At 43.1% G+C, this 20,422-nt stretch overlaps 1 protein-coding gene across 1 annotated transcript; it reads left to right on the forward strand.

The window, feature by feature from the left end:
• Window positions 1-607: 607 nt before the first annotated feature.
• Window positions 608-18,709, forward strand: fads6 (fatty acid desaturase 6). Its single transcript, XM_033611695.2, has 6 exons — window positions 608-1,410; window positions 5,402-5,568; window positions 8,440-8,620; window positions 8,817-9,004; window positions 11,423-11,602; window positions 16,081-18,709. Exons 1-6 carry the CDS (start codon window positions 1,173-1,175, stop codon window positions 16,228-16,230), a joined length of 1,104 nt encoding a protein of 367 aa, XP_033467586.1. The 5' UTR covers window positions 608-1,172; the 3' UTR covers window positions 16,231-18,709.
• Window positions 18,710-20,422: the final 1,713 nt, after the last annotated feature.

Consider the following 20,422-nt stretch of genomic DNA (forward strand, 5'->3'; position numbering starts at 1 on the left):
CGGTCGGTGGGTGTAGTTTGTTAGACAGAAAATAGTTCCTGAATGAAACTGCTCACAATAAGGTCTGTGGATTATAAAACTCTGAGCCCCACAAGCTGAGTGACATCTAGTTCCATTATACTGCAGAGAAAGCAGACATCTCTACGGCTGATGTCTCCAACACGCTGCAACTATCTGGACTGATGAACAGCTCTACAGGTAAGAGGAAAATACGTGTTTTTAATTTGGGGGTGAGCGGTCCCTTTAATGTAAGCTGTGCCTCTACACCCTGACACTGACGGACGATTAGTGTTTGTATAAATAAAAACAACGGGCTCCAGGCGGAGGGAGGATGTAAGTGGATCTGGCAGACAGCCTGGTGCTCTAATGTTCCCTCCTCTGCAGGGTCTGCTGTCCTTCGGAGTAAAACATACACAGACTGTAAGTTTCAAAGAGCACACTGCAGTCAGCATGGCCTCCAGCCCAGAAGGGAAAAAAGCAGCACTGACACCAGATATGTGCACGTAACTCACATGTACTCTCACATGCGCCAACTCATAAACACACCCCGACTATCAGAGCACATTCCTGCACACCAGCATCTTCTGAACCTTTCCCCCAGTGAAGAAACAAGCGAGCAGCCACTGTTAATCCACTCCTCGGCCCTCCTTTCTCCCCTCTCCTTTCCCAGGACATTTGCCAAGGTTACAGAGATGGGAGGGGAGCGGAGGGGAGAGGAGGGGAGCTGACACAAAGGAACACAGGGGGGTGAGCGACATGCAGAATGTATGAGACACCAGAGAGGAGGGAGACTCTGAGCTGAGCAGCTGCAGTGTTGTGTGAGGATTTTTAAGGATTTCCATCACATCACAGGGCACCGTTACATCTTTGGGTCGTGGGATAATAAATTCCACTGCATCAGGAGTCAGCTGACGGAGGAGGAAAAAAACCAGAGGAAACAGTGTAAGAGAGATGAGGAGGGTGCACGAGGCTTTTGAAGCAGCAGGAAGGGGGCTGGGCCTCTCTGACAATGCCTCTCTCCAGTAAGGACTTTCGCAATGCTAACTTTGACCTGTGGACTTTATGCTCAGGCTGTAGCATTTAGGCAGCGTTCAGCACGGGCTGCTCTCAGGAGGACACAAGCCGCATGGTGAGTGTGTTCTGAGCCGGTCATCAGCAGCACAGGAGCTGACATGCAGAGTGTACCGGAGGAGTGGAGGGAAGGACGGGATGAGAGGACACAGGAGACCTTAGTCCAGAGGAAAGGGGGCTCAGACATGAAGAATGGAGGAGGTGTAGAGGAGGAGAAGGACTCGCTGATGATGGAGCTGACGAGACTGGTGCAGAAGATGGTGAAGGAGAGCAGCTGGTGGGAGAGAAGAGGGATCGACTGCAGCATCCTGGCAGCAGCATTCCTCTGTCTGCCGCCCGGTGAGAGTCTGTGGGAACTTCACACAGCTTTTATTTAACCATTTAAAACTCTCACTGCATTCGTTAAAGAAGAGGATGTGACCTTAATGTTTATGTGTGTGAATGACAGTATGGCATCAACCAGTTAGACTTCAACCTGCAGATTATAAAAAATAAACCAACACATTTACATCATGTAAAGTGATGTGTGACAGGGCCATAATTATCTGTTTAACACTGGGGGGGCCGACAACCCAGCAATTCAGTTGCAACCCTCCTGAGGGGGTTAACGAAAGCTTTCGAAATTTAACAGCTAAACTGAACATTTTAGAGCATTTGGAAACTAAAATCTGAGATCAGAGATATGGATTTTTCAACCGATATGATAACCAACCATTTACATTTTTTTGTAACTCAACTTTTTTATTTATCTTTTCAGTCAAATCTGAAGAAACTGATTCTGTTATTGGAACGTGTCCACAGGCGGCTGGTAGCACCACAGTGGTTCAACTAAACACCACATCGTTACGGTTCAACAGACATATTACAAACAAAAAAAGTCTGTCCATGAGCTCTTAAAGCTTTCACCTTCATCGCTGACCCTAGCTAACACGTGCTGATATGTGACAATTTGGAACATAGATTCTCTCCATTTTACAAAAGCTGGAGGTGATGTACTCTCCCAGAATCTGAGGCTCACTCAAGCAGCTGTGACGACCCCTACATTTATCACAAGGTCATATTTTAATACATTTGGCAGTTCTGTTTGATCCCCCATAAGGCATAGCTTTGCTGATTCAGGTACCATCATACCCAACCACTTCACTCTGTGATACACAAGTTGTTCCCAAAGTGGGGTAACCAGCCGATAATTTATCGGCCCGATACATATCATGCATCCCTAGCACACACATTACTTTTTTAATACAGAGTTCCTGTGGGGCGATCACACCTACAAGGAGCGCTGGAAACGAGATGCCAGTAAAACAATTGATTCCCTATGACACGGCGCGTCTGACTGGTTTTCAAGCATTTTTTATGATAAGTGTCTTTCTGGAGTCTTTTTAGATGCGCATTTGTAGACATTGAAAGTTGAAATAATCTCAACTTTGGGTGTCTGGTGCCAGTAGCACCATAGAACTCCGTCTTGCGTCCATTTTCAATGTTTTGATCGCCTGGTTGCGCACGCACCCCCGCTCTACAGGCGCTCCTCGTAAGGAGCGCTCAAGGGTGTTTCAGGCATTTCAAGCATCTTTGAAGCATCTGCGTTTCTGGCACCACCTGTAGGTGTGATCGGCCCCTTACAGCTTCAGACAGGTTGAATTTAAGACTTATAAGATGTTCTTTAATGCCACTCGGAATGTAATTCAAGACCAATTTTGCAGTAACCAAAATAGACGAACAAAATGCAAAGCGACGTCAATAATTTAGGGTAAATGAAAATGTTGACGAACTGTTTATTTTACCGTAAAACACGATTTTTTCATTGCACAGCCGAGACAAAGACAGTACTGGGGGATATCTGGCATTTACTGGTGAGTTTTCTTGGCGATTTTGTTTCTCACTCTGCAGGTGGGATTCCTCCGCCTTGAATCCAATTGTGAGTTTGGAAAACTTTCTAATCATCTCTCTACTGACCATGGCCACTTACAAATAAAATAAATAAATAACTAATTATTTCAGGCCTAATTGTCTCAATAATTAATGCATGTCATCTGAAACATAATCATGGAACACATACAAACAGCTCTCTCTCCACAGTCCAACACTGTTGTCATAACTGGTTTACACATTCACAGTGTCCCACAGTTCCCCTCTATCTGGGTCACTGGTGGTCAGCTACTGACCTCAATTAGGACGAGTGCCTATTGTGACTCGTGTCACTCGATCATTGGAGCTGACAGCTCTCAGCACCAACACAGGACACCTGCTTCAAGCTTGTAATCTAGATTTATAGACGTGCAGTTAACAGATTAATTTATGTATTCTCCTGCAGCTTTTATCATGTGTGAGTTTCCCTCAAAATAATCCAAACAGTATCTCCCTGACTGTAGCGTGTAGGGTGAATAAATGCTTCTGAATTGAATTTTGTCTGACAGCGCGCCGGAGGAGGCATCTCTCATTGTTTATCACAGCTGGGGACTCATCCCCTGGAAATAGTTTGCTTTGAAATAGGAGGTGCAGAATATTAGCACCTTTTTATTGGGTTAGGGAGGAAATGTGTCACCTAAAACCTGATGTGAGAGCCAGCCAGACGGCCTCAGTGGCTGCTTCTGTTGCTGGGTGATTATAGGTTAAAAATCCTCAGTGCAACATTGATGCTGCACTGCATTAATTATTCATTGTGATCAGAGTGAGGTCATCTAATCGTCAGACTGAATTTGCTGACAGGAAGTTAGTACAAATATTTTAACATTTGTGAATATCGGATTGAATGATCAGGGTTGAAAACAGCAATTAAGAAAATAATAAAGATTTAAATACAGAAAACACACCAGCCCAGTCACCAGAAGAAAATTTTGTCATCGTATGTTTCTGCAGACCACAAATACTTAACATCTGCACGTTTCGTATGTTTCATATCAATGTAAAGTGACGTAGTATATGAGCTACCTGTCATCAGGAGGTGGAGGGGATGATGGATGGCGTGTCACCTTGGCGAGATGCCTGACAAGCTGCAGACTACAGCAGACCGCTGTTAGACACCAACAAACAACAAATCTGTTGTGTTTTAGTGAGTCATCACTGTGCTCCCAGCAGCTTTTTAGCCCCCAAATATGGGTGTTTTGTAGCAACCAGTCACTGTTTTTCCAGCAGCTTTTAGGCTCCCAACATGGGTGTTTTGTAGCCACTCGTCATGGTAATCCCAGCAGCATTTTAGCCCCCAATCATCGCTGTTTTGTAGTGACCCATCACTGTTTTTCAGCAGCTTTTTAGCCCCCAAATATGGGTGTTTTGTAGCAATCAATCGCTGTTTGTCCAGTGGCTTTTGGCTCCAAACGTTGCTGTTTTGTAATGACCCATCACTGTATTTCCAGCTGACTTTTAACCTCCTGACGTGGGTGTTTTGTAGTGACCTGACGCTGTTTTTTTTTTCAGTGGCTTTAAGGCTACAAATGTGTATTTTGTAGTAACTCATCAGTGTGTTTCCAGCAGATTTTTAACCCCCAAACCTGTCACTGCTTTGAGGTGACCCGTTGTTTTTCTCTTTTTTGCATTTTTTTCAGCGGTTTTTCAGGTACCAAATGTGGATGTTTTGTAGCAACCTGTCAGTTTGTCTCCAGGGATTTTCAACACCCAAACATCACTGTTTGTAGTGACCCATCACTGTTTTTCCAGCTGACTTTTAGCCTGCAGTTGTGGGTGTCTTGTAGTGATCTGTTGCTGTTTTGAGGCAACCTGTCATTTTTTCTCCGTTAGCATTTTTCCAGCAGCTTTTTAAGCACCAAACGTGGGTTTTTTGTAGTGACCAGTTGCTATTTTTCCACTGGGGATAGTGACGTGTTTTTTAGTAAGACTTTGCTGCAATTCCTTCCAGGATAGTGGCGAGAAAAGTAGCTGCCTTTTACTGAGACATTGTGGCTTCTCCAGCAGGGATCGTGCTCCCAAAACTGGATATTTTGAGCCAAAACATGACCTTTCTCTAACCATAACCAAGGGTTTTTGTGCCTATTGGGTTGAAAATGTCGATTCCTGCAAAAAAACATGTACATGTAAATAAAAAGAATATAGCGTGATGTCATCGTACAAGGAACTCCCTGTGTGATGACATGATGTCAGACACAAAGCAGCACAGTCACCTGCAGCAGGGTAAAGTTTCCTCCTCTCACATGATCCTCCTGCATGTCACAGCTGAAAGTCACACCGCTGCTGCAGAGGAGCGACGGCAGGTGGAGGCTCTCAGGTGACAGATACAACAGTGTGTGGATGACAGTGTGGGCCTGTTGAGTCAGACACCTTTTATTAATGCATCAGTGTATCTGTGTTAAGGTCGCTGTGCTGTGTCTTCCAGCCTTCCTGCTGCTGGGCTCCTCTCAGCTTCTGTGGTTTGCAGCTGGCATGCTGCTGATGGGCGTGGCGCACGCTGTCATCACCATCAAAGGGACACATCTGGCTAGCCACGGGTCGCTGAGCGAGTCGCAGGCCTGGGGGAAGTTCTGGGCCGTTTTCTTCATCGAGGTGAGATGTTCAGAAATAAACTGAAGAGTATCATTAAACACCCGCAGCAAAGCTTGTTCTCACGTGACGCTCTGTGGCAGGGAGCTTAAAATAACACTGATGCAGACAAGTCACAATGTCGGTAATGTACGATTCTGCAAACCATGAATATGTTATATGTTACTGTCATTGTTTCTAATGTGATGTAGTGTGTCATCAGCAGGTGATGGTGGATGGCGTGATACCTATGCGAGACGCCTGCCAAGCTGCAGACCACTGTTCAAGACCAACAAATGACAAAACTGGCAGCAACCTGACGCTGTTTCCTTTTTTTTTTTTTTTACAGAGAAATCACTGCATTTCGTGCCTGATTAGTGCCACCAGAACTGGGTATTTTAATCCAAAACATTTTAAAACTGAGTTTCAGTGCATCTGATAACGTGAAAATTAACGTGTCTGTGATTTGCAAAAACGTACATTTTTTCGTCTGATTGGGCTGACTGATGAAATGCCTTTACATGAGGCAATTACACGAGAATATTGATACCAATCTCTCTGGTATCTGCAGGGAAAATATGACGCTACAGCTAGTTGGCACATCGACTGGAAACAGGTGGAAACAGCTAGCCTACAGGTCCTTTTAAAGCTAACAAGCTAACAACAAAAGATGTCTTGGTGTGAAGGGGGTTCATGTGCTGGGTTATTGCTGCCTTCTATTTACCTTGGAAATCAGAGCTGGGAATGAGGTCACACCTGATTGGACCATTTCAGTACAACATATCAGAAAACCAAGATGGTGGTGGCAATGCCAGTTCTAGCCAGGCTAGCTATTGTTAAATTACATGGTATTACTCCACATTCTGCTCATACAAACACCATAGCAAAGTGTCCACAAATAGAAGTGTGTGTACAGCTGTTTTAATGAGACACAAATAAGACGGAAATGCTAAGAGCCCCTTTTACTGTTAGTAAACAGTATGATGTTTTTTGGTGGGCGGGGCTTAGCTGGAGGCAAAACAATTCACCACAGACATTAGCTAGCGCTGGCTAACAAGTTGTGTTGGCTTGTTTTCAAGAAAGGAGGAAGAGGATGTGAGTGGTGCGTTCAGAAAACTCATTCTGAGTGTGGGAGCGCACTCTGACACAAACTGGAGCGTTGATAAATTAATTAATTAATTCGTGAAAAGCAGCGCACTCTCAGAGTGTCTCGGAGCAGCAGAGCGCCGAGCGGAGTGAATGTGTGATTAACTTAACCGTTGGTTCATTCATGTAGAAATATAACGCTGCGTTTCTTCCACCAACAGGGCTCTCATTTTAGTGTAGAGCGTCAGACTGAATTTACCAACGCACCATGTCAGGTCACTCACTCTCCGGGACCGCCAGTGTTACTTGAATAAGTAAACACTGACCAACGGGACCAGACTGGCCGACCCGTATGCTCTCACTCAGTGGATGGATGATGTCACAGGAAGCCAATCTTACAAAGGAGGACCACACTTGTTTGTTTTGCTATGGAAGCTAACGTTAGCTAATGTGCTAAAAAGTTAGCGTTGCAGAGAAATCCAATCTTCCTCTTAATCCCTCCCCAGTTTCTGATGAGGTGGACATGATAACCCTTAATACACATAACCTTATTCATCCCTACAACAGGAAATACTTTTTCCCTAACCTGATATGAAGTGTGCGCTGCACATGTGAGCATTTTTGATGATGGCCTCCGTCCAGTCCTTTGGTCTTATCACATTTAACCATAGTTGTCTTTGTTTTTGTTGACGGGCAGTGGCGGCTGGTTTTGAGCCATGACTCCTTCTATTCTGGCTTGTCTTTTATATACTTTGTTGTTGTACAAATGAAACAAACAAGACATTAAGTGTTGCTGGTTAGCGGGTTTGTTGCCTTTGGATGGAGCTGTTTCCCCCTGTTTATAGTCTTTATACTAAACTAACTGTCTGTACCTTCAAATGTAGCATCCAGACACGAGAGTTGTACCAGTCTTCTAGCTCTGAGGAAAAGCACAGCTCCCAAAATGTCAAGCTATTCCCTTTAAAGAGGACCTGTTGTGCTTTCTCTTATTTCCTGCTCATGTTAAAGGTGAGCAGTGTTTCATCTAATGAGGTGAACGTGTTGAAGTAATCCCTGTGAGCAAAACCCTCAGGCTTCAGATGCTTCTGTAAACTGTTTCCAACATTTTTTTCTACTTTGGCTACAAGCTGACATAAACCGGCCAATCAGAGAAGCCTGGGCTTTTTCGGGAGAGCAGCTTAAAGAGGCACTCGCTAAACAGAGCGTCTCAGACAGCACTGTTTTTTAACCATTAAAGCATGTAAACACATTCATGCACAAAGTACAAGTATGAAGTTGAAAATCATCAGAGTAGGTCACTGACATGCAGCTGTTTGAGTGAAGCTGCTCAGAGATCAGTTGGGGGCCTCGGGCTCAGTGAACCTACACTGTGTAAACAGACAAGATAAAATACCCAGATCACTCAGTGCCGGCGCAGCCTGCATGACCCCAGAAACACTAATATTTACAGAAGTGAGTGATGTGTTTGACACTGTGAATCTGGAAATTAAAGCTGTGTTGTTGAGTAACATTAACAACCTCAGTGCTTCAACAATCAATTCAGTGAACTGTTGAACCAGTCAGTTCGGATGTTTGCCGAGCGTCCTGCTGCTCTTTAGGAAAACAGAATGTCATCATGACCTCTGCTGTTCTTTGCCCTCAGACAGTTTTTGGCAGCTTATCAAAGCAAACAGAAAATATAATAAAGCTGGGGCGAAGTCCATCAATAACAATATGGATTTTCCTGCTTGATAATTTTTGTGTTTGTTTTATGTGTTGCATCAGTGACAGTTTGGATGTTCATGAACCCATCTGTCCTTCATCACTCAGATCTGCGGCTCATTCTCAGCGCAAGCCGGCGTTCACGGCCACATTAAGATGCATCATGCTCATACTAATGTCATTGGACTGGGGGACTCCAGCGTTTGGAAGGTCCCCTTCCTGCCTCGCACTGTCTACCTGTTCATAGCTCCCCTGGCCGTGCCCATCATCACTCCACTCGTTGCACTCGGTAAGAGGCGCCAGAGGACCAGAGAAGGCACAGACGCTTTATGAGTTTGCTCAAATATTTCAACATTAAATGTGACTGTCAGCATAACGTTGAGATAGATTTCTTACTGTCTGATCCTGTTCAAGTTCCCGTGTTACCTCGCCTCTCTCACTCAGGTGTGACTTTATTCTCATGCGTGTGATTCTCTGGTTTGCAGCTCATCTCAGAGGACACTCTCTGGCTCTGGTGCTCAGGACCATGCTGATGGTAACACTGGGGCTGTATTCACAGTACTGGCTGCTGATCCACGTCTCTGGCTTCCAGTCGCCTCTCAGTGCTTTGCTCTGTATGCTTGTGTGCAGAGCGATGTTCTCCATGCCGTACATCCATGTCAACATTTTCCAGGTGAGAAATACCTGCAGCACGCCTGCTGTGCTGTACCAGCTCAGTATCCTCTTCATATGACACATGAAGGGTTTTATGTTCTCAGCAGTGTTTTGCCTGTGGTCAAATGTTCAGTGCGTTTCCATGAGTCAATATGTTGAAATCACCCCCCTTCGCCCTGAAATTTTCACATCAAGCAAGACAGTTTTATTGACTTTAGACATTGATACCTCCACCATGGCCAAACGGATTTTTAACGTTCAAACTGCATTTGAAACGTCCATGTCCCTTCATTTTTTTGCATTTCAATTTGCACAGATAGCCCTTACCAATCTCTGTTAGTTTATATCAGGAAACACATGGTCAAAACTCAACACAAGGCTAGACTGAGCCATTGGGAGCACAGGGATGACCCCCTTAGGAACATCAGTGCTTTGAGCTACATGCTAACATTCATTCATTCATTTTCTGTAACCGCTTATCCTGTTTGGGGCTCGTGGGGGGGTGGAGCCAGGCAGGGTTCACCCTGGACAGGTCACCAGACTATCACAGGGCTGACACATAGAGACAGACAACCATTCACACTCACATTCACACCTACGGACAATTTAGAGCCACCAGTTAACCTGCATGTCTTTGGACTGTGGGAGGAAGCTGGAGCACCTGGAGGAAACCCACGCTGACACGGGGAAAACATGTCAGAGCACCTGGAGGAAACCCACGCTGACACAGGGAGAACATGTCAGAGCACCTGGAGGAAACCCACGCTGACACGGGGAAAACATGTCAGAGCACCTGGAGGAAACCCATGCTGACACAGGGAGAACATGTGGGAGCACCTGGAGGAAACCCACGCTGACACAGGGAGAACATGTCAGAGCACCTGGAGGAAACCCACGCTGACGCAGGGAGAACATGTCGGAGCACCTGGAGGAAACCCACACTGACACAAGGAGAACATGTCAGAGCACCTGGAGGAAACCCACGCTGACACAGGGAGAAGATATCAGAGCACCTGGAGGAAACCCACGCTGACACAGGGAGAACATGCAAACTCTACACAGAGGGGCTCCCCCACCCTGGGTTTGAACCTGGAACCCTCTTGCTGTGAGGCGACAATGCTAACCACTGGACCATCGTGCCAATGTAATCTAATTTGATTTAATCTATTAATTTGAATTTATATATACAATAAGATAAAATAAAAAAAATATATATGTATATATGTAATCAATACATACATATATAAATACATATTTATTTATTTTTCCTATAAGTGTATTAGTCACTTATTTTCCCCTCAGTCATTGTTCTTATTATAAACTGATATGTTTCTGTTCTTGTTGCTCTTGGCGGTGGGTGCGGCGGGTTCATTGTTGGAAAAACTCGAGTCACTAAATGATTGTGTGACAGTTCCCAAAATGCTAATAAAATATGTTGTTAAAAAGGTAAAAGCTCCAGAACAGCTCCTAAATGGACCACTCCTACGCTAACCCTGAATTCACCCAGACACAGCCGGGCTCATGTGCTCCCCTCCAACAGATTTGGTAAAGACTTCTGGCCAAACGGTCATGAGAGCGCCTCTTGTTACTCAGACTCAAAGCAGCATTGTGTCGTGGTCGATCAGACCGGCCGGTGAACTAAAGGGATAAAAAGGAACAATTCATGCATGATTTTCCCAGATGGAGTGTGAGTGCCGCAGGTCATTGTGCATTGTTCTGATCAAAGTGTGTGAAGGTGGATTAAACGCAGGTTCTTGACGTGGAGTCGAGGGTCCAGCAGGGGAAGTGTTTGTTCTCTCTGGGGCGTCACACTGAGAACCTGCTCTCCCCTGATCCTGCTGCTGTTGTTGGCCGCTGTCCTATCTGTTGTCCCCTGAACTCAGTGTGCGTCAAGCTGAGGATTAACCTGACTCCAAACATTGTGTCGTAAAACTCCTCCGTTATATGCAAGAAAACAAGTTTCACTTAATAACACTCAATGAAAACACACAGTTTACTCTGTATTTTTACAAGCAGTTTTCTTGATTTGGTCCTTTGACGTCAATCAAATACTGAAATTCCAGGAAGTGAAGTCCAGTCTGGTCGAGCTGGTTCTGCCTCCCTGTGGCCTCAGCTTCACTGTGTGTCACTTTGTGTGTGGACATTTAAACAGGAGAAATCTGCACAACTAAACACAGATTGAGCTGAGATGTTCAGGGGCGTAATGTGGTGCTTATTGTCTAGTCTTAGTTTATAGCTAATATTTTACACATTCCTAATTCAATCTGTGTTTTATCAAATATGTTTATTTCACAAGGCAAACCTGAAACTAAGGGTGCTTTCAGGTGTGCACAAAGACCTTCTCATATTCAGTGTAACAGGACGACTCATAAATGATCATTGTGTGGATGAAGTGCTCCTTTAACCAGTCTTGTCTCTAACTATGTGTCATTGGCAGCACATCGGCCTCCGCATGTTCTCTCCAACCCGCCGTCCGAAGAGGATCTACCAGATGACCCACGGAGTCCTGAACCTGCCACGTAACCCCGTGCTGGACTGGGTGTTCGGACACTCGCTTATCAACTGCCACGTGGAGCACCATCTCTTCCCCTTCCTGTCTGATAACATGTGTCTGAAGGTGAGGTGCAGATCATTATATATTAGCAGCTTCCACACGCTGAGTGGACTTTCACTGCAGCTCTGCCGGATTGTTTTCAGCACAAAGGGAGATTAATGCTTCGTGACATGAAACAGACGGAGAGGTGAAGGAGTTCAGAGGGTCGAACCAACAGGAGGAAACTTTATTGTCCACTACAGTCAGCACTTTGAATTTAGAGGCATTTTTTAATCTACAGGCATTAAATAATGTCATAAAGAAGCTCATATTTGAAGAGACTAAGTGAAAATGTGTTTAACCTTAAACTGAAGCTGCTTAATAAGTCATGAGATCAAGAAAATAAACAGAAAAGCGAACAAACAGTCAGTATGTGAACATTAAATAAGCAACATAAATCAACTAAATACATAAAATAAATAAAACCAACATGGATGTAAACTGTCAGAGAGTTTCGACTGGTGCTCAGATGCAAACGACTGCGGGGAGGTGATTCTAGTTCAGAGCACTTCCAACCCAACAGCCAGAAATAATGTTGTCATCGCACGTCTTTGTAAACCACGTTACATTTGCATGTTCTTATGTCGTCAGTGTGTTGAAACTTTGCACTATGGTTAATGAGTGGTCATGTTTAACAATCATTTGGTTATCGTTCAGAAAAGGTCATGTTATGGCATAACATACCTGTTTTTTGGGGGGCACTATCTCTGCAGGAAGCGCAGCGATGTCTCACTTTTTAGTTCCTAAAAGCCGCTGGAAACACAGCAATGACTCGCTTAATCACAACCTGTTCGTTGTTTGTTGGTGTTGAACAGCGGTCTGCAGCCTGGCAGGCGTCTCGCCAAGGTGACACGCCGTTCACCATCCCCTCCACCTCCCGATGACAACTTCATGTGATCATATCAACGCTTCTGTAGTGATGTAGTATATTATTTTTTGCAGGAACATACAATGCCAAAAATGTTCTTCCGAGGACTGAGCTGGTATTTTAAACAAGCTCCATCTGCTGAAGAAGATCATGCAAAATGACTGAAAGCTCCAAAGAGCTACTAAACTAAACACTCGACACAGCACAGTACACTTTGTACACGCACACTCTTTTTACATTTACTGTACTAATAATTATAATTTATTAATTAACTAGTAAAAAGTCAAAAAAAAATTAAGCCTCGAACGACATCCATTTTCTTGTGCTGCGTTCAGGTACCTTTCAAAACTTGAAAAACACTGGAAAAAACCTGGAGGGAAAAGGCAATGAGCTCTTTTAGAAAATTACAGGAAAACTAGGGAGATGTCAAGTTCTAAATATATATTTAAAATGATATTACAGAAAATAGACATAGATTGTATTTCATTTAATTTTTAGCACTTTTTTGTTTGTTTTTTTGCTTATTATCAGGTAATTTCTTAGTTACTTAAGTAAGAACTTAAAAATGTTTAATGTGCTAATTTTAGCTCCATTTTATTAATTTCTCGTTGCCTTCTTTTCCATATTTTTGAAAAAAATAAAGCCAATTTGTTCATGTTTCAAAGAGTTAATACTATTTCCTGTTTTGTTCTCCCAATGAAGAACAAAAAGAATTAATTCATTAGCTGCAGAAGTTGTTAATGCCCAAATACCTTGCAGATCATTTTTAATTATTGTAGTATTTCTGTGCCATTTCTTGGTTTTAGTTGACAGCAATAACTTTTTCATTAAAATTAGTTTGTGCTGTAAAATAAAAAACATGGAGCAGACTGAGGTTTTATTATTAAAGAACATCTTGATAACTAAACAGCTGCTGTTGGTCTGGATTAATTATTTGTCTGTCATAAATACACTCATATATCACAGTTGAACAGTGAACATGATGGATCGACACTGATATTGATTTTTATTCGCTTTATTTTTCCATTAGTTGTGTCCTTAATGTGTGGAGAAGACACACACACACACACACACACACACACACAGGTCTTAAAGGGGCACCTTGCGATTTCACACATGAGCGTCAGTTTACTCGCCGTGAGGAGTTTGACTGAACCTGTGAAAATAATACTGTGAGATGTCGGCTGTGGCTCTGCAGGAAGTTTCTCAGCATCAGGGAAACTTTTGGTAGAGAAGCCCTTTTTAAACAGGAATTGTGCAAATTTGCAGGAAAGCCCAATCAGTGTTTTTTCAGCATTGGCAGTATAAAAACAAAATCGGGGAGTGCAGCAAAATGCCGCCTACCTACTTTTGTTTATACCAAAGATATTATATTATAACAAGATGGCCCACCTACAGTATACCCCCATTGTATGAAATGGTACATTTCTGGTCTCCTAAGTAGGCGTTGTCCCCCGTAGCCCAATCAAAGACGACTATCCCCAACCTCGCTTGATTATCGTAGATTAGCTGGGCTAACCGTTAGCTGTTAGCGGTGTCTGTAATAAACGGTCCGTGAGTAAAATATTTTTTCCAGCGGATATCTTAGTTACAACATGATTGAGCTAGCAAAGCAGTTTTGTGTTGCTATGTGTGGTATTTATTCAGTTTTGGGAAATCACAATGTCTAGAAAGCATCAGCTGACAGGGACAGCTAACAGCAGCAGCAAAGCTAACATCAGGACGTCATCTGTTAAAAGCCTCCCGTTGTCGGATACGACATGAAACTACTCCAGTTAGCTCAATCATGTTGTAACTAAGACATCCGCTGGAAAAAATCATTTTTTTAATCCAGTGTCTTTGGTGAAACTGCACTGATTTCAGCACCAGAGAGAAGATATCTGTTGCCAGATCTTGCGAGAGTGTGTTGTTAAGACAGAAACAGGTCTTGAACAAAGTAAATTTCCTCCTGATTTGTCCGTCTGAAATTTGCCATTTTGGTGTCGGAATGTTCTGAAGATATGTGGCTTGTGATAAATGGATCCAATATTTGCTTCTGTGACTATGGGGCGAAAGAATCGGCCATAATATGTATTCACGTTCATTGCTCCCACTGAAGTCAATGGACTCAGGACCTGCTGTTAGTCTCCTAAAGGGGCGTGGTGGTCGCCAACCCCACGTGACACTGATACAGCAGTGGACCGTCTTGGTTTATCCCCATTGCCCTGAAAAAGGGGTTACCCTTTTTCAGGGCAATGGGGGGCGTGAGCAAGTAACAAAACGTGTAGCTCAGCGTGTGACGTAAACAGTGACGTGGGAGGGAAGCCGCGGCTGGTCAGTCCTTCGGTGATTCTCTCGTAAGTTGGCCCGTTCTTCACCGTCCCCGTCATCTGACGGTTAATGGCCTCTTCGTTTGCGAGGACAAGGAGGGCGCGCAATTCCTTGTCTCCCCAGTTGCTCATCTTTACAGTGTCTGTCAGGTTTGTGTTTCCCTCTTGCTACTAGCTGCTCGCTAATTCCTGCTATCAGCTGTTTCCTGTTTATCCACCGCCAGTGGCTCGCACGTGCGGCGTCATCAACAGTTCCTCCCACAAGTCATCAACAGCCCCTCCCACAAGTCATCAACAGCCCCCCTTGGTTCTGTTTAAACTAAAAGGTTCCACCAATATGTCTACCCTACGAGGCAGAAAAATTGGGCACCTCGGATCAACTCGCCAATCCTGCTCTGTGTGTCTAAACGCTCACAGCTTGTCAGCAAAATGGCCCAACATTTGCTGAAAATCTGGCAGTGTAAAAGGGGCTTAAGTGAAGTGTGAAAGAGCGAAACATGAACCAGACATTGAGAGACTAATAAAAAATTCTACAGGGTTGCTTTATGGAAAATACAGGATTCAGTGTTTTTGGAGACTGAATTGGAAAGAGTCAGGATGTGTGTCGGCCTCTGCTGCTTCAAGTTTGACCATCTTTCTTTTATGTCTCCTGTGAGTCCTCAGACTTTATGAGAGAGAGAGACACTAAATCTCTGGAGTTAATAAGTCAGAACAAACTTTTAAATGAGGTCTTATAGATCTAATATGAAAGACGGATTAACTAGTTTGCCCATTTTTTCATCTCAGATCTGTTCAGAAACAGATTTGTTTTGGCTGCTGAGGTGAAATTACTGAACGTTCACAGCATATTTTCCTTGTTTCCAAATCAGGGGACAGGAAACATGTATCATGTGCAAAGGATTGTGGGTGCTTTAAGAGCGCTGAGGATGAAATCAGGCATCCTGGGGTTTTTATTTTAAATCATTTTTAAAGGTTTTTTTTTTGCCTTTATTTGGTCGCACAGTTTCAGAGTGACAGGAGAGGGGAAGAGAGGGCGTGACACACAGTCGGTAGAATTTTAAGGATGATGTAGCATCTTTGAAATGCAGCTGATTGAAGACCCTTCATTGACTTTGTGAAGAACCTGATTATTTAAGATTTAATTTAGGTGAGCAGCTTGATGTGGTCCTTTTTATGTCTTTAACCTGCAGCCACATCATGTTGTGTGTCTGTGTGTGTTTGTATAACTGTAGCTGTGGATGTGTGTGTCCTGTAGATGCTGTTCAGTGGTTTCCTAGTTTGTTAGAAACCTCATTTGACTTCTAACCGTGTGTCTGTCCCTCCAGGTGAAGCCTGTCGTGTCCAAATACCTGACGGAGAAGAAGCTCCCGTACCAGGAGGACAGCTACCTCTCTCGTCTGCACCTTTTCTTCCACAAATACCAGGAGCTGATGGTGTTCGCCCCGCCCATCTCAGAGCTGGTGGGCGTGCAGTGATGAAGGAGACAAACTGTTGACACTAATGACTGCTGCTCCAAAGCACAAGCTTCAGTGTTCAAAGTGACACGTTAGAAACCTCCACAGTCCAGGTTTGACCTGCCTCTGACACACAGAGTTTAATCAGTAACACAGTATGATCCATGTAGTTTGATTAAATTACTCCTTATGATTGATTTTTAGGAATATTGTAAGAGCTGAGTGAATATTCTGCACTGTTAGATCAGGGCTCGATTGCTCGTGTCTGTTGTCATTGACATGGCTACCAGTAAAGGCTACCGTTATACTTTGAACATCGTTTCCATGTCCTGGTAATTATACGAGTATCACAGGAACATATACTCACCCCGCATTCGGGAGTCAAGCTATACTACAACAGTATATCTAGGAAACCACAACATAATTAGCACAAAGATAAGAGCTCACCTGATTTAATGTGTGCTGCTATTTCTCCACTGACCTGAGGTCTGGTTTATGAGACATGATTCCCACTGGAGACCTCATTCACTGCAGCAGTAAAAAAATAATGACCCATTCTAGGGCTGGGCGATATGGACTGAAATTCATATCTCTGTATTTTCAGGCTCAACGACGATACACGATATATATCTCAGTGTTTTCTTCGTGTTCAGCTGCAGGTCAAAGACACATTTAAGACGTCAGGAGCACTTTTATAAAAACAGACTGTGATCAGAATAAAAAGCAAAGACAGGGATTTTCTCCCTGTTTGAAAATAAACAGCTGCACAACATGTAAATGGGAAATGATATCAAATAAACAGCAGGGCTGCACGTTAACTCTGTGCACACAGCACTGCAGCTGCAGAGGTTTAAAGGTTTGCAGCGCACGACACTGAACTATAACATGACTGTAAAAGTGTCAGTTAGGTTTGAAACAGTTAAAAATCTTCGTGGGCGGAGTTAAACAGTTGTTCTCCATCTGTCGGCCGTTCAGATGAATCTAGCGCTGGAAATGATTTAAATATTTTAATCTTATTTCTGCACAGAGCATCAACAGAGAGGCCGAGGGAGACAGAGACACTTTGTCCTCCGTATATACGTCTTGTGTGTGAAACATCTGTCTCAGTGTCACACATCAGACTATAACGACCAAGATGAACGGCGACACGCTATGATCCACCTCACACACAACCTAGCAAACGCTCACCTGACACAATCAGGCAGCTCTGTCTCCCACACATGCAGCACAGCGCTGTACTGCACGTGTGATGCTGCGGTCATTTACTTCATCTCACAGACTGATGTAGCGCAGCACGTGCAGCGTACAGACCGACGTCACACTGTAGACTAATGAACATGATGACGGATTAAACACAGGAGCAGTGTTGATGGAGAAACTGTGCAGAGTGTGTGAGAGAGGAGAGATGAACACTGGAATGACATTATGTAACGCAGCTTGAGCCTGTATTGAAGTAAGCCATGTCTAAATTTATATCTTGCTTGAAAATATATCGATATATCACACGTAGTCGTCATATCGCCCAGTCCTGATTCATTCATGTAAAAGTTGCAGCACAACAGTAGTATACTCAACACAGCAACAGAAACATAACACAGGAACTAAAGTTACAGCATCTTATAAACTATAAAACACTTGTCTTGCACAGTAAGAATCATTTTACATGTTTCCTGTGATCATTATGTAGCAGTAATATTTCACCTGTAAAGGAAGTTCATTTATGAGCAGGTTGTTTTTCACATTTGTTTCTCTGTGCTTCTAGTTTTTAGGTTAAGCTCAAGGCCAAAACACACAGGTGGCGTCATTGACGCAAGTCAAGTGCCGCCCCCAACACACACAAAAAGTGTCGCGCTGCGGGGCGTCAACTGGATTTCTATTGCACACTCCAGTCCGGGAAGCTGGGAAGTACAAATAGCGCTTTTTCAAGGGCGGCAATGCTGGAAAAATAGGACAATAGCGTAAAGTGACGCGGCGCGGCAAATTGACGCGCGTTGAGCCGCCGCTGGTGTGTTTTGGCCTTCAGCCAATCACCTGCAGGCTCCAAACACACACACACACACACACACACACACACACACAGAAACCACTGTCCACCAGATACTGTAGTTTTTACTCCACTACATTCACTTGATAACTTCATTTACTTTACAAATTAGAAGAATCTAATAATAGTTTCAGTTTCAGTTCATTTTTCATGCAAAAACATTGAACTGTTTGAGCTTTTTAAAATGAGAATGTGTTGCTTTTTCTTTAAAAAAAAAGTAAATCAATTTAATAAATCAAAATAATTCAAATTTAATTTGATTTATTGAATTGATTTACATTTTTCTGCATTGAGCGTTTTTTTTTACGTCTAATACTACAATGCAGGACTTTTACCAGTATTTTTACAGTGTGCTTTTATTTAAGTAAAGGATCTGAACACTGCCTGGAGATGAGTTTTAGCACTCGTGGTTCCCTCGTCTCAGAGTCAGTATCAAATAAAGTCTGTGGTTAACACAAGCTAAGATGCGTTCATGTTCTGTTCTGCCACATAGTGAATATCTCACTGCTGAACGTTGAAGATTTTTACATGTCTTAAAAAAGGTGAGATAAATGAGATCACAGAATGTCGTCATGTTTAACACAGATTAAGAGTCTTGCTGTGGTAATCAGCTTCTGGTAATGTCATCCTGGTTAATGTCAAGTTGACATTGTTTGGGTTGTCTTGATTATGACAAGTTGACATTAATTAAAGTGACATTACCAGAAGATGTCTTTGTCATAACAAGTTGACATTAACAAGAAATGCACCTCTTTTTGTGTTTATGACAAACTGACATAATGATTACTATTGTTATGACAAAGACAACTTCTGGTTAATGTCAAGTTGTCATTATAAGGACAACCCAAACAAATTTAATGTCAACTTGTCATTACAAAGACAACTTCTGGTAATGTCACTTTGATTAATGTCAACTTGTCATAATCAAGACAACCCAAACAATGTCAACTTGTCATTACAAAAACCGAATGACACTTAATGACAGCAGTCATAAACATTTATGACATGTACATAATGTTTATGACAAGTTCATGACAGTGTCATGTCACCCTTATGTAGATACCTTCAAGTAAAGTGTTACCCCGTGTCCTAGCTGGATGTGAGCGTCAGACTGTCGCACCACATCACGTTACATTGGACGCTCTCTGTCCACAATGGATCTGATAAATACAGACGTCCATCATGTAATTTAAACAAACCACCTTGAGGCAGCTGTGTCTCAGAGGGTGGCAGCACTTGATGCTGTTATTCAGCAGTCTGATGGCCTGTGGGTGGAAGCTGTGTGTCAGTCTTGTCCTGGATTTCACGCTCCTGTAGCGTTTGCCTGATGGCAGAAGTGTAAAGAGACTGTGCTTAATGATGTTGTGGGAATAATAATAGAAACATGTGTGACACTGTGTCCTCACTGAACTTTATTCTTTACTTTGTTATATGTCAGACAAAAGTTTAGCTCAAGATGGCGTGCCGTTTCCCAGGTAGTTAGGATGGTGCAGTAGAAAACAATGCAATCAAACTGATTTAGTTTCTGACGCTCACTCACATGTCATCCAGTTAGGACATGGTGTGTAAGAGTATTTGCACACAGCACAACACCTGCTGTTTCACAGTGTTTAGGGGCCATTTCTGGTGCTAATAGGTTACTTATGATCAAGTGGGATTCATCACTCAGCACAGCTGCAGATGAGCAGACTGGGATGGTTTTGAAAATTAAGAGAAATTTAAGAGAAAGTTTCTGCATGAGGCCGATGATCTTCTCGTCAACTCTACTGCCTTTAATCAGATGGAGAGGAGTGTTCCTCAGTCGTGTTACTGTAACAAAACAGTCTCTTAAGTTTTAATGGAATAAAATGTGTGTGTTTTAAATACTGAACAAACAAAACCTCTCAAGTTAACTTCCTGTGTTAGTTAACCCTCTGTGTTTAATGCTGCTGCTGTAAATGTTCAGCTCCTTGACTTCACTGTAGCTGCAGCACATCAGCACAAAGAGGCGTCTCAGCGTGTTTGTTTTTCTGTTAATAAATTTCATAATTTCAGAAATGTTTTTTTGCCTTTATTGACACAAACGTCTGAGCTGCCTGTATGAGGTTCTTCTTTTAGTGACATTCCTCATTAAATAATTGAACATTTATTCACGTAAATTAAACTCTCCATGGTTTAATCAAAACATAT

The sequence above is a fragment of the Epinephelus lanceolatus genome, chromosome 21, assembly GCF_041903045.1.
Source record: "Epinephelus lanceolatus isolate andai-2023 chromosome 21, ASM4190304v1, whole genome shotgun sequence".
NCBI classification, from domain to species: domain Eukaryota; kingdom Metazoa; phylum Chordata; class Actinopteri; order Perciformes; family Serranidae; genus Epinephelus; species Epinephelus lanceolatus.

Coding starts and splice junctions, on each gene's coding strand:
- fads6 (XM_033611695.2), top strand. CDS start 1,173: ATGCAGAGTGTACCGGAGGAGTGGAGGGAAGGACGGGATGAGAGGACA. Junction 1,411..5,401: donor ATTCCTCTGTCTGCCGCCCG/GTGAGAGTCTGT, acceptor TGTGTCTTCCAG/CCTTCCTGCTGCTGGGCTCC. Junction 5,569..8,439: donor GGGCCGTTTTCTTCATCGAG/GTGAGATGTTCA, acceptor TTCATCACTCAG/ATCTGCGGCTCATTCTCAGC.